This window comes from Populus alba, chromosome 13, assembly GCF_005239225.2.
Source record: "Populus alba chromosome 13, ASM523922v2, whole genome shotgun sequence".
Classification (NCBI taxonomy): Eukaryota; Viridiplantae; Streptophyta; class Magnoliopsida; order Malpighiales; family Salicaceae; genus Populus; species Populus alba.
Genome location: NC_133296.1, coordinates 12,553,663 through 12,565,581, shown reverse-complemented (window position 1 = coordinate 12,565,581; position 11,919 = coordinate 12,553,663). Strand labels below are relative to the sequence as shown.

General features: G+C 29.5%; 1 protein-coding gene across 1 annotated transcript; it reads left to right on the top strand.

Moving 5' to 3' along the window:
- The first annotated feature begins 5,773 nt into the window (after positions 1 to 5,773).
- On the top strand, positions 5,774 to 9,708 carry LOC118035512 (sucrose transport protein SUC8). Its single transcript, XM_035041099.2, has 4 exons — positions 5,774 to 7,164; positions 8,296 to 8,359; positions 8,441 to 8,484; positions 9,259 to 9,708. The coding sequence occupies exons 1-4, from the start codon at positions 5,854 to 5,856 to the stop codon at positions 9,442 to 9,444; spliced, it is 1,605 nt and encodes a 534-aa protein (XP_034896990.1). The 5' UTR covers positions 5,774 to 5,853; the 3' UTR covers positions 9,445 to 9,708.
- Positions 9,709 to 11,919: the final 2,211 nt, after the last annotated feature.

Below are 11,919 nucleotides of genomic sequence, written 5' to 3'. Positions count from 1 at the left end.
AACAATTTCACCGTAGGATAGCATGCTTTGAAACGTGTTTCAAACTGTTTTATTTTAACATTTAATTGTTTTTATATTTTTAAATTATTTTGATGTGTTATGTCAAATATAATTTTTAAAAATTATAAAAAAATATTATTTTAATATATTTTTAAGTGAAAAATATTTTAAATCATAATCATTACTATATTTTCAAACATATCCATTAAGATTTTATCATTATTTTTATTTATGATCATGTCATATCATAGTGATCCATTAACATATATTCTTGATGATAAGATGTTTAAGAGTATGATAATGAATGTTTTTTTAAATATTTTTTATTTTAAAATATATATATAAAGCAGCTAGGTACAAGATTAAGGGTGTGTGTTTGGTTGTATGGTTCAACTATATACATCAAAACCATATGAAAACATAATATTTAAATTTTTTTTAATGAAAAACAAGTTGAATTGTCCACCCAAGCACACACCCTTAATCTCTTTATATATATATATATATATATATATATATATATATATATATATATATAATTTGAACGACGAGCTTATATGGATGGAAACATTTGATATATTTATTTATTAATGTATTTGGCAGATTGATTGAGTGATATGGGAATAAAGTAACCCCTAAAGATAAGGCATCTTGGTGCTCACATAATTGAATTTTATTATATAGTTATTATTAGCATCTTGCAGAAAAGCTAGAGAACTAAACATAAATGAACGGGCACTGGTTTTCTTTGCATATTATCATCCACAGCCTTAGCTTCTTTCAAATCAAGATCAGGCAAGAAGAATATTTTCCCAGACAAGTCTGTCTATCAATCACAGAATATATATTGTGTAGTACTCTCTCTTCCTTAATCGTAATTTCCCTTAATTATGAGCAGATGTAATTAACTAACTGCTGCTTGTATTCATACCAGTATCACTACAATTGCCCCCAAGACACCTCCCTTTCCACGACATCTTTCCTACACTCGATAATACAAGGTCATGTTTGATTTTATTTTCATATTAAAATGAGCAGGATTTTTGTTTTTATATTTTTAAAAGTGTTTATAAAAAATTTATTTTTTTTTATTTTTTTTCAATTAATATTTTTTCGTATTTTTAGATCATTTTGATTTGTCAAAATAAAAAATAATTTAAAAAAAATTATTTTAATATATTTCTAAATAAAAAACACGTTGTAAAACAATCATTATTACATTTTCAAATACTCTTAAACATAACAGCATGACACATACTTATATAGGACAAATTAATTTCTTTGCAGTTAATATCATCAAATCCAACCCAAACCTGTGTGCATTTCTAATTTTATAATAAAATTTGTACATATTATGTTAATATTATATATATTATAAAAAAAATTAAATGTTATATATATATATATAATTATATATATTACGTTCATAAGCACTAATTACATTTTGCTAAGTAAAATATATCAGTGTGATGGTTTTTCCTTTTTGTTTTCCTGTGGGATAATAAAAGGGATTTTAAGCCAGTTTATATATTAAGTGTTTTTTATTTAGAAATGTATTAAAATAATATATTTTTTATTTTTTAAAAAATTATTTTTGATATTAACACATCAAAATGATCTGAAAACACAAAAAAAATATTAAATTAAAATAAATAAAAAATAAAATAAAATTTAATTTTTTTTTAAAATATATTTGAAACGCATTTGCAAATGTGCATCTCTTATTTCAGTTTGATACACTAAAGAAAATATCGTTTTCCTGTTTAAATTAAAAAAAAAATAGTAATATTAAAAAACAACAATGAGCAAAGCAGAAGCAAAATGCAATCTTTGACTCAAAATCCTCTATATTATTAATATTTTGACTAATTAAACAACAGGACTATGTTTTCTACATGCTTATTGCAACATTTTAATTGCTACCATGTACACATTTGCCACCAAATTTAGCATTTCTCATGCATGCACATTCATATATCCTTACCAAAAAAGAAATCCATCTCAATAAATGCCTGAAAGCCATTTATAAAATAATGATGTTATTTCCATGTAAAGAAAAGGAAAATATAGATATCATTAACATATTTTCTATTTGCAAGGAAAGTCTTAATAATTAATTTTAAAATCTAGTTAGTTAACTTGTGTTTTGCCGCCGTGGGTAGTATCAAAAGTTGTTTTAATGTCATAAAATAATGTTTTTTATATAAAAAAATCTTTATTGCTAATCAAAAATTTGATTTATATATTTAATTAAATACATTAAAAATTATAGACGTTAATAAATACAAAAAAGAGTTGTTAATAATAACGTAACAACCTGAATTTTTACTTTCTAATTATTAGGTGATTTTTTTTTTCACCATGGCAGATTCAGATTCACCATTTCTCAATTTCATCAATAAATATATTAATATATTGATACACAATTTTAATACAAAATAATCAAATTCCAACACCTTTTTGAATATATATACGGATATCCCCATAGCACGATAGTCATCCTTTCTTTTCATTATTCTTACAATCTGTATATCATTTCTAGATTAAATACATATAATAATTTATTGTATAAAATTAACTAGTTTTACAAAATAAAATAATAAAGGAAGATTTGGAGCATGATCTCGAAATAACATGGAGAACACATAGAAGTATAAAATACAATTTTTCAGTATACTAGTGCTCATCCCAATTAATCACACAAATATATATTATTATATTATATATTATAAAAATAAGATGTTTATTGGGCACACAAATATTATTATATTATATATTATAACATAAGCCAAAAGAGCTTAAGTTTTTACTAAGTATTTTTCATAGTGAAACTACTATTTTGTTTTTTGGTTGACAATATTATTTAGCTTTGTTTTAGGAGAAAGTTAGCTTTTTAAAAGAAATTTTATTATTTTATTTGACCTTATTAATTTTTTAAAAAGTGAAAAATAATTGTGTGAGAGCAAGCATAACAAGCTTAATTTATGATGTTTTATTTTTGTTTGTTTTATGAGTCACTACTTTTACAATATATATGAGCTTTTTTAGTTATCAATTCTTATATTTCTCTTAATCATTTTAAAGCATTCATGGATGAACATCCCTTTTTACATTAGCAAAAAAAACTAGTTTAGACAACATATTAGCTCGAGTTATTTATCTAATAAAAACTAAAATGAAACTATGTTTCCTTGCAAAAATGGTAGATTTATAATTTGTTTTAAAAAATCTTTACCTAACAGGTAATATATCAATGATAAATCTATTTTTTTTTTTAGAAAAAACATTATTTAGATTTTTTTCCTTTTTTTCTTTATACTTTGAATATTTATGACTTTTTACTTTGCATATTTATAACCATTCTTTTTGTTCTTATCTTCATTTGTTTTAGTTTTTTTTTTTTTACACTTTTTTTTTGGAAAAAATATTATTTTTTATTTTTTATACTTAGAAATATTTATCACTTTACACTTGGTCTATTTATACTGTTTTTTTTATTCTTATCTTTATTTTTTTGTAAACTTTTTTACACTTTTTTTTGGAAAACTATTATACAAAGATTAAAATGAAATGATATTTTAGAGTAGCAATTACAACATTGCCTTATTTTTCTTCTTTATTAACTTGAGATCCTACCTTCTTTATTAAGTTTATTTTATAATATGTAAATATCGGATTTTTGTTTTACAATTATATTTTTTTTTAATGTAAAAAAACACGTTTACAACGCTTACACTTTATTCGTATGCTATTCGATTTATGATAATAATTTTTTTTTTGTCAAAAATACATTAAAAAAGCTTATATATTTATTTTTTACCAAAAAACTATCAACCTACAACAAAATACACACGAATCAAATAGCTAATACAACTCTAATACATCATACCAAATATAGCAAGCGTGTTATAGAATAATTGATGTTAGTAAATATTGGGATATAGTGAGCAATAATTGAAATAAAATTTAGTTAAAATTTATCCCAAATATCTCAATACTTACATAAGCAGTAATTACATTTTGCCAAGTATGATCAAAATATAGCTGTAATGTTTTTTTTTTTTTTTTTTTGCCTGTTTGATAATAAAGGGTATTTTTAAGTTATTTTTTACGGTAATATTTGAGATTAAATTTGCTCTGCAGACAATTATAAATGTGCATCTCCAATATCAGTTTAATACACTAAATAAAATATTTTTTCCCCAGTTATAACTCTGTTTAAATTCAAATAAAAAAATAATAATGTTAAGAAATAGCAACCCAGAAGTAAAATGCAAAATCTTTTACTCAAATATCCTATTAATTACCATATTAATATTTTGACTAAACAACAGGCCTATGTTGAAAATTAGAATTGTCTACATGCTTCTGCAACATTTTAATTGCTCCTATTTGCACATTTGCCACCAAATTAATTGAGCATTTCTCATGCATGCACTTTCATATATCCTTACCCAAAAAACGCATCCATTTTAATAAATGCTCGAAAGTCATTTAGAAAATAATTAGGTTATTGCCATGTAAAGAAAAGGAAAATACAATATTTTCTATTTTTAATTAAAATTTTAACAATTAATTTTAAAATCCAGTCTGTTAACTCGTGTTTTGCGTTTTGTTTTGGGTAGAATTAAAAGATTTTTTAACGCCAAAAAATAAATGTGCATGCTTTCCCGTGTTTTTAACATAAAAGATATATATTGTGAATAAAAAAAGTAATTAACACATTTAATTAAATAAATTAATAATTATATACATCAATAAATGCAAAAATGAGTTGTTAATATTAACTAAAAATCATACCAAGAAATTAAGATATAGATGCAAATTAAAATATTTAACATCGTAACATGGATTATAAACCTGATTGAATTTAATAATTCTTTTTCTTGAAATCAATTCTTCATTTAATTAAACGATAATATATAAAAAAAAAAACATGTGGATTAAATAAAACCTTTTTTAGTGAATTTTTGATTAGTTATGAGATTTCTCTTTTTTCCACAATAGTGTTAGGAGTGGCGCATTGAGATCTTATCGGCAATGGGATACAAGTCGGCGGAGGACTGATAACATGGTTCTAGTGAATTTTTGTCTTCTCCTTTCTTTTCTCTTTCTTCTCTTTGGTAAAATATAAAAGTTTCATCTTATTTGTTTTATGTAGACAATTTGGTCCTTGTTCTTTAACAAATGAATCAATAATTTGATCTCAAAATACTAAAATTGAAAAAAAAAATGAGGATAAAATAATAAATTACTATTGATAGCTACAATTTTTTACCATAGATGTTTTCCAGTATATTTTGTAATTGTTAACGTAAATTGATAGAAAAAGACAAATAAAAAAGCAATTGCTTAACCCAAACAAGGTGAATAGTATTTACTAATAATAGATACACACTTGGCACCATAACTAAGAATGATCTATACCGTATTAAGGATATATTTAGTAATATGGTTTAATTTGTTATTTTAAAATTATTTTTTATTTTAAAAAGTATTAATTTAATTTTTTAATTATTTTTCAATTATTTTAATGTTATGATATAAAAAAAAAAAAAAAAACATAATTATACGTATTAAATTAAAAGACATTTTTACAAAGTCCCTGCGCCACATTAGCCAACACAAACTAAAGGCACAAACAGAACTAAGACTCAAAAAACACAAATTTTAAACGGATAAGGCTAATGTCTACTCACTCCTTGTCAACTTCCACACAACACTCTCGAAACCCTCACTCTCCCGTTCTATATATATTCCTGTGCGAACCCACTTCCCATTTCACTTTCCAAACTCCAATATTGCTGAAAAACAAGAAAGATTTGAGAGTGAGCTCTAAGAGTGATAGCCCTCATGGAGAGTGGAGTTAGAAAAGAAAACAACCCCCCTTCCTCTTCTTTCAGTCTTCAACAACAACCTCCTGCAACAAACCCTAGCCCACTGAGAAAGATCATAGTGGTTGCATCGATAGCTGCTGGTGTTCAATTTGGTTGGGCGCTACAGCTCTCTTTGCTAACCCCATATGTGCAACTCTTAGGCATTCCTCACACATGGGCTGCGTTCATCTGGCTTTGTGGCCCGATTTCTGGCATGTTAGTCCAGCCAACAGTGGGGTACTACAGTGACCGATGCACCTCCCGTTTTGGCCGCCGTCGCCCGTTTATTGCGGCGGGGGCTGGTTTTGTGGCCATTTCTGTGTTTCTCATTGGCTATGCCGCTGACATTGGCCATCTCTCTGGTGATTCCCTCACAAAAACAGCTAAGCCACGCGCCATTGCTGTGTTTGTGGTAGGGTTCTGGATTCTTGATGTTGCTAATAACATGCTTCAAGGTCCTTGTAGGGCATTTCTTGCTGATCTTTCAGGGAAGGATCACAAGAAGACTCGTACAGCCAATGCTTTCTACTCTTTCTTTATGGCTGTTGGCAATGTTCTTGGATTTGCATCTGGGTCTTACACTCACTTGTACAGAATCTTTCCATTTTCAAGAACCAAAGCTTGTGATGTTTACTGTGCAAATCTCAAATCTTGTTTCTTCATCTCCATTGCCTTGCTTTTAACGTTGACAATTCTAGCTCTCTCTTACGTACGTGAAAAACCCTGGTCGCCGGAGGGAAGTTCCGGTGACGGAGGTAACGAGGAGGAGAAAGAGGAGGAGGGTGGAGGAGCTAAAGAGTCGACGCCAGCGCCATTTTTTGGGGAAATAGTCGCTGCTCTTAAGAGCTTGCAAAGACCTATGAGGATCCTACTTTTGGTGACGTGTCTAAACTGGGTTGCTTGGTTTCCTTTCTTGTTGTTTGATACTGATTGGATGGGGAGAGAGGTGTACGGTGGTGATTCAAGTAGAAATGCTGATCAACTGAAGATGTATGATCGTGGGGTCCGTGCAGGTGCATTGGGGTTACTGCTAAACTCGGTGGTTTTGGGATTCACTTCACTCGGTGTGGAGGTTTTGGCTCGTGGGGTTGGCGGGGTTAAAAGGCTGTGGGGGATTGTGAATTTTATCTTGGCTATTTGTTTGGCTATGACTATTTTGATCACCAAAGTGGCTCAATCTAACAGAAGGTACACCACCGTGAATGGAGGAACCCACCTCTTGCCGCCGCCGTCTGGTGTCAAGGCTGGTGCTCTAGCCCTTTTTGCTGTTATGGGCATACCTCAAGCTGTAAGTTGTTGTTGGCTCTCTTTACTTCTCTTCAAGACTTCAAGTATTGTTTTGTGAGTAGTAATTGAAGTCAGCCTTTTTGGTGCAGGTCATCTAGTTTTTTTTTTTTTTTTTTTGGCATGCTCAACTGTATCATTTTTGTCTTTTACTCTCCTTTTTTCGCCTTTTTGCTATACCTTTTTATTTTGAATCTGGAATTCTCCTTTTTACGTTTTTTTCTTCACATAAACGTTTCCTTTCCCTTTCTTAATTTCCTTTTGTTTTAGATTACTTGACAGTTACGAATTAAATTTTTAACATAATTTGACTGTAAAATCCCATTAATCATTGGTATAATTTTTTAACATAAACTTGAGAAGTTTTTAATCTTGCAGTTGAATATGTAATTGGGATTTCATATTGTATAATTAGATAAGGTGCGCAACACCCCCTTCGGCTGCAACAGTGTATATTTTTCAAGCCTCTAGTAACCTGTCTCCTGCTCGTGCATGGAGCCACGTAGTTTAAAACTGGCTAATTTCAGAGTTTTGATTCCTTTCAGATTTCAATGGCCATCCAATGCATGAACACCAAATAATAAATGCTCCCATGGGAGTGAGTTTCTTCTCTAATGTGTGTTTTTTTGGCTGGTTTAGGCAGCTTATGATGTTTATCTGATCTTACAAGACTTAATTAATGAAAAGTCAAGACCCTTTAATTGTTTTCTTCTCCCTTCTCCTTTTGTTCTTGATCAACCGCAAGAAGATCAAATTCCAACGTACGTTTAGTTCAACTTGTCTCAAGGAGCGTAGCATAGTTGTAAATGGGTTTGAAATCTGCATATTAGGTTTCGAGCTCGAGTCAGGGCGTGTACTTTGTAAGAGAATCTGAAACAACCAGAGTTTGAACTCATTCACCTGAGCCCACAAAATACACTTTTCGGGAGTAGGGTTTCCTCAATAAAAAAAAAAAAAAAGTGTAGTTCAACATGCACAGCCCCTTTTATCAATGTATCTGTGTGCATTTAATGAGAACTGGTTGGTTGGTACGTAGCTGCTCTTGTAATTGTTCTTGGAAAAGCTGCAGATGCTCCTTTTAGTTTAAGGCTTGGAGATTTGTCATGGTGAACTAATGGTGGCAGTTATTATGCAGATAACTTACAGCATCCCTTTTGCTTTGGCATCCATCTTTTCTAACACCTCTGGTGCTGGCCAAGGTAAGTTTTTTAGTTCCAAGCAGTACTTCTGCTAAGGTATCCTCCTAAATTATTAATTTCCTTGTTTCAATTTGATTATAGGGCTTTCTCTTGGAGTTCTCAATCTTTCAATTGTTATACCACAGGTCAGTATATACACTACATGCTAATACATGTTGCTGCTATAAATTCACTCTAGGGATTGTTTTTCCATGCCCGTTTCTGTTTCCAAGCATTAAGCCTCCACAAGTTTGTTCCTTCATTTTATTTTGATGATGGTTGTTTTAAGCAAGTCCTTCAGTACTACTGGACAATGCCACAGTAATGATCTGTGAATCTGGAAAGGAAAAAAAAAATAATTCAACAAGTATTTTGCTTCTTTAGGATCAAAATTGATAAAGAAATCATCATAGTCTGATGATTATGATCCCCATCTTCTTCTGTCATGATTAAACGGAATGTTTGTATGGGCTACGATGTCTGCTGCTCTTGGAGTTATTGAACAGGTCTACAAACACTTTTTCACTAGAAAGCACTAAAGGGAAAGCTTTGGATTGGATTCAAAGTATGGATGCAGTGCTGGCTTCTGAAATTATTGTTAAAAATAGATGCTTAAACTTTTTATAGACAGAACTATGTTCTCTTGACTCATGATCATATTCTGCGAACCCCAAGAACGATAGACTGACATTATAACCATACCATTAAAACATTAAAAACAAGTAGTGAAGGGAGAGAAAAAAGAAAGCAACTCTCAATTATTTAATTGATTAATTGGTGACCGCCATCTTGAATTTAGTTTACAAATGACTAGATTAGATTCATATGTACTGCAGTATACTAGAATATGTGCAGCAGTTAATTCTGAATATATGAATGGTAATTTTAACTTGATTATTTTTTTGATGATGTTATGGCAGATGGTGGTTTCTGTGGCAGCTGGACCTTGGGATGCCCTTTTTGGAGGAGGAAATCTACCAGCTTTTGTTGTAGGAGCGGTTGCAGCTGCAGCCAGTGGAATATTGGCATTCACCATGCTTCCATCTCCGCCCCCTGACATCCCCTCAAACAAGAGGGCCGCCACCAGCACTCTTGCATTCATTTGATCTGCAGAATGCAGTGGTGGTAGCAGTTTGCCTTTCTTTTTTCTTCCTTTTTCAAAAACTTCCTTGCAAGACTGGTGTCTGGTCTATAAAGGGTCATTTCCTTCATCTCTTTCTCCTTTTGAGATGCAGCAGAGGCCAGGAAGGCCATGTGTGTTGTTGAAATAGCAAAATTCAAATGGCCACAAAAGGCCATTTGAGAGTCATATCTATATGGCTGTGTAAACATGCTTGCACAAGTGAAATATACAGTCATGGTTATAATCATATATACCTAGCTTTAGCCAATGATAACTTTTTGGGGAATATTTCTTTATCAAAGTTGTTTTCCAGTTAAAAGGCTCTCACATGCACGCAAGCTATTACAAAAATAAATAACAATTTAATCAAATTTCTGAGTTATTTTTTTTCTCTCCATTTTTACTCCTTTTTTTTTTTTTTTTTTAAGATAGAACAAATAGAAGTTTGACACATGTCCCTTCATGCCCTAAAAGTTAAAATTAACGGAAAATTGGATTGTTTTTGGATGGAGGGATTCAATTCTCAAACACCTAGTTAGTCAAATTGAAATCACAAAATTACCTTTGTTAAAAAGAAAAAAATACCAAAAGATCTTCTAGTCCCATTAGATCTACAAATATGGTATTGAAAAGTGCATTTCTTAAAGGCCAAGATTGTTTTTTTTTTTTTTTTTCGTTTTTTAAGATAAAACATGAGTTTCTATTGTTGGAATCAAGATCACAACTCTTGAAATACCATAGTTAAAAATTAATCCTGTATAAAAAAAGGAATGAGGGTGATCTGTATGAGTTTAAAAGGATCACTACTAATAACTTGAAGCTTAAAGGAAAACGTCTTTTTTTTACGTTTAGATGGAAGAAATGTTTTATGTTAAAAAAATGAGTTGTTATTTAGTATTATTATCATAAAAAAAAAACTCTAAATAGTCTGTAAAATTTTAAAATAAAAGATTAGTTATGCTAAAAAGAAAATACAATCAACTTAAAATATCACATTTAAAACAAGCTAAATTGTTATTTATCTTTTATTCCTAATGATTCGTTGTGATTAATCTATTAATGATCTATTTATATAGATGAAAATAAATTTACTGTAATGAGTTAAACTTTGGTATAAGAATGAGTTCAAACTTATCAATATGTATGTTAATTTACCAAGCAATTAAGAGTGATAGATGATTTGAACATATATATATATATATATATATATATATATATATATATATATATATATATATATATATGGCCTTGTGTCATCTTTAGGAGTTTTATTGTTCGTATTAATTTTGACAGGTTTATAATTTTGACAAAGATGCCAAAAATTACTTGTTAAGATATTTTATTAATGCTTGAGAAAGATTGATGAATAGATAGGAGAAAATCAATTCTTAATGTTAAGAAATATAGTACTTAATTCGATCTGAAATGTCACATAAGATTAATCATGGTTAATAAGAAATTCTAAAATGTTATTATCTTGATTTAGACTTAGTTTTTTTTTTTTTTTTTTTTTTTTTATAAGACAACAAAACACTCTTATTTGGTTAAGCAAATAGATTATAATTTAATAAATTTTGGTAATTATTAGTTATTTTTTAATCTTCATGGGATAATACTCCTACTCATTTGCTTTGTTAATTGTTACGATTTCAACCAATACCTGGACATTCTTTTTTTATGTTAATTTTTTTTTTTATCCTTACTTGCAATGTAGCCTGGACCAATCATTTAGTATTCTGTTAAATAAAAATATAATAGTTACCACGTTATTACAACCATTAAAACTAAATTCTATTCCAAGGATTGAATCAATTCTTTAATTTGAAATCCGGGTATTAATTTGAATTCCAAATGGAATTCAATTGTTAAGAAATGACCAAAAACAAATTAGAGAGTTTCCTCTCTAATTTGCTACAACAATTCCCTTTGGAATTGACATTAAAAACAATATTTCAAAAATACCTTTTAACAGCATAAATCCTATTTTTTTACAAACCCCCTCATTGTCTCTCTCTCTTTTTCTACCCTCCACCATCTAAATGGCAATAATTTTCCTATAAACATGGAGAAGTGTGATCCTTAATTAACATTTTTTTTTTTGATTCTCCAACATGAAAACCCTATTTTTTTTTTTATGGGGCCAGGTGAGTGAGTAAAATTCCGGCTATCCCAGGCTCTTACAAGAGATGCACACTCTGACTCGAACTCAAGACTTGTTGTACAGATTTCAAACCCTTTATTACCACACTACGCCCCTTGAGGACTCCTTAACTAATATTGAATATGAGAAGCCTCCAACATGGAATATTTGATACCAAAGGTGGTGAATATGAATGGGTTCAGAAGGTAGTTTTTGGATATGGTTTTTATTTGGTATATTGATTTTATTTTTTAATGTTTTTTTTCTTTTAAAATTTGTGAGATTATGAAACCATTCATATTTCTTCCCATCTGAATT

What these genes read in the sequence shown, in the direction of transcription:
- LOC118035512 (XM_035041099.2), top strand. Translation starts at nt 5,854, where the DNA reads ATGGAGAGTGGAGTTAGAAAAGAAAACAACCCCCCTTCCTCTTCTTTC. An exon ending in TTATGGGCATACCTCAAGCT is followed by an intron (nt 7,165 to 8,295) that starts GTAAGTTGTTGT and finishes GTTATTATGCAG; the next exon opens with ATAACTTACAGCATCCCTTT. An exon ending in TTTCAATTGTTATACCACAG is followed by an intron (nt 8,485 to 9,258) that starts GTCAGTATATAC and finishes ATGTTATGGCAG; the next exon opens with ATGGTGGTTTCTGTGGCAGC.